This window comes from Entamoeba invadens, assembly GCF_000330505.1.
Source record: "Entamoeba invadens IP1 unplaced genomic scaffold scaff_1105074725053, whole genome shotgun sequence".
NCBI lineage: Eukaryota > Evosea > Mastigamoebida > Endamoebidae > Entamoeba > Entamoeba invadens.
Window position 1 is genome coordinate 3,578 of NW_004443666.1, and position 2,146 is coordinate 5,723.

Here is a 2,146-nt window from a genome sequence, read left to right on the forward strand (position 1 = left end):
AAAAGTTTTTAAAGTTCAAATCTCCTTAAAAATGTTTCAAAAAGTGCATTTGAAAATTGCAACAATTTGTCTCTATTTTTGGTTGATGGACAAAACGTGAATAACATACAATTTCCGGTAAATTTTACAATATCAAAAATGTTTGAAGCAAATAAAGTATTTTGTGAGAATGTTTACTTTACAAGAAAAGATGTGGATGAAAATTTAATTATAACGGAAGAAGAAGGAAAGTGTGTAGGGAGAATTCCCAAAAGTGTTATTCATTTGGACGATTGTTGTTTTATCGCATTTAGAAAAGACAATTTGGAAATAGAAATACACGAAAATATCAAAACGATAGGTAGGTTTTGTTTTGTATTAAGTGTTGATGAGGAACATGTACATTTTATTGACAAATCAAAAGTCGAAATTGCAGAAGATGCATTTAGTTATATAGACAAATATATTAGTGACACACTCAAAGAAAAAGAATCAAACAAACAACGATAAAATGTTATTGAAATGAGAATATATATTTATTTTCATTCTTATTGTTAAATTTTATAGGTAAAAATGCTAAAATTAATAATAGATTATGTTTATATCCAATTAAAAAAATATAGTTGAGTTTTGTTTTTCTATTTATTTAAAAGTGATTTCAATAATTATCATTTGTATCTGATTTGAATATTATAGTGTTATTTCAACAATATTAAATATACTCATGATTAACATCATTTATATACAGTTAATGGAAAAAAGGGGATGCTAATCTAAATATTAATTAATTTAATATTATTAATAATAAATAATTAATATAAATTAATTTTGGTTTTTTCATTTTATTAATTTTTTGATTAATTATTTATATTAAAATAAATAGTAATATTATTATTTTTCAATTGAAATTAACCAATAGTTACGAGCATTCATCTTTCTCGAGCATCCCCATATTTCCTCCTACTGTATTTAAAACTTTAATTTAATATTAATTGGAGTAATTATAATATAAAACAATTTATTTAAATTATAATTTATAGATATCAAACTATTAATTAACAATAAATAGTCTCATATTGAAGTATTTAAATTCTTCTTTCGCTCTTTTATTTTTAAATAAAATAATAAATTGTCTTTATAATAAGGAACCAAACATTTTGATTGATGTTTTCAATAAAAAAACAACATAAAACCGTTCAAAATCTACATAATATAATATGGTATCTTTTCTAGACTCCTTTCATATCATGATTGTATGTAAATACTTTAATTCATTTAATGATTTTGTACAATTAATGATTGTTTCAAAAAAGTACAAAGACATTGTAACTCAATTTCATTACAACCCAATTCCACTCACTTTTAATACTTTGCACTATTTCACTCATTTGGAAACTCTTCATTTGTACTCACACGAAGACCAAATGTTCCCTGAAAATACATTTTATGCTCGAGTCTACCATTATATTCAAGTCAATGTAATAACTCTTGTTGGTAAAACAATTATTGTTTATGTTCACAACTTGGCTACTGTTTTAGACCTCAAAACCGAAATTGAAAAGTCTGAAAACATCACAACATGTCAACAGCGAATTATATTTAATAATAAGTTGCTTCAAAATGATGTGAAATTGCACGAAGTTGGGATCGTCGACAAATCAAATGTGCGTCTCGTTTTAGCACTAAAAAAGCCTGTCATTCTGTTGTACGACTCAAGTGCTTCTGAAGGTATAAATTCAACACAAAAAGTTGATATCAAAATCGAACTGTGCAATTCTGTTTTTTCGTGTTTGTACCCAACACCACAAAATGTCGATGAAAACAACAAAAAGTGTATTTGGAGTGCTTTTTACACATCAAAACAACATAGTAAATATATAAAGAATAGTAAAGAAGATGATAATTTGATACTTGAAATTAATAATAAGAAGTTTGAGTATCTCTTTTGGGAAGCCGAAACATACAACACTTTTGATGGTGAAAAGTATGTTGCTAAAAATATTGAAGAAGTGAGAGAAGTGCTTGACAGACTTGGACTGAATACAAGAGAACAAAACGACTTTATCGTGTATTGGGTTAAATCACTGCAAAGATATAAAAAGATGGGAATTGTTGTATGTAATGATCAATATGAAAATGAAGCGAAATTAACGATCAGTGGATTTAA

General features: G+C 25.6%; 1 protein-coding gene across 1 annotated transcript; it reads left to right on the forward strand.

Moving 5' to 3' along the window:
- Positions 1 to 1,196: 1,196 nt before the first annotated feature.
- On the forward strand, positions 1,197 to 2,093 carry EIN_124990 (hypothetical protein; the record flags this gene model as incomplete). The annotated part of the gene is made up of 1 exon (XM_004260369.1): positions 1,197 to 2,093. A coding segment is annotated over one exon (897 nt), but the record flags the coding sequence as incomplete, so codon positions are not given.
- Between the last annotated feature and the right edge of the window lie 53 nt (positions 2,094 to 2,146).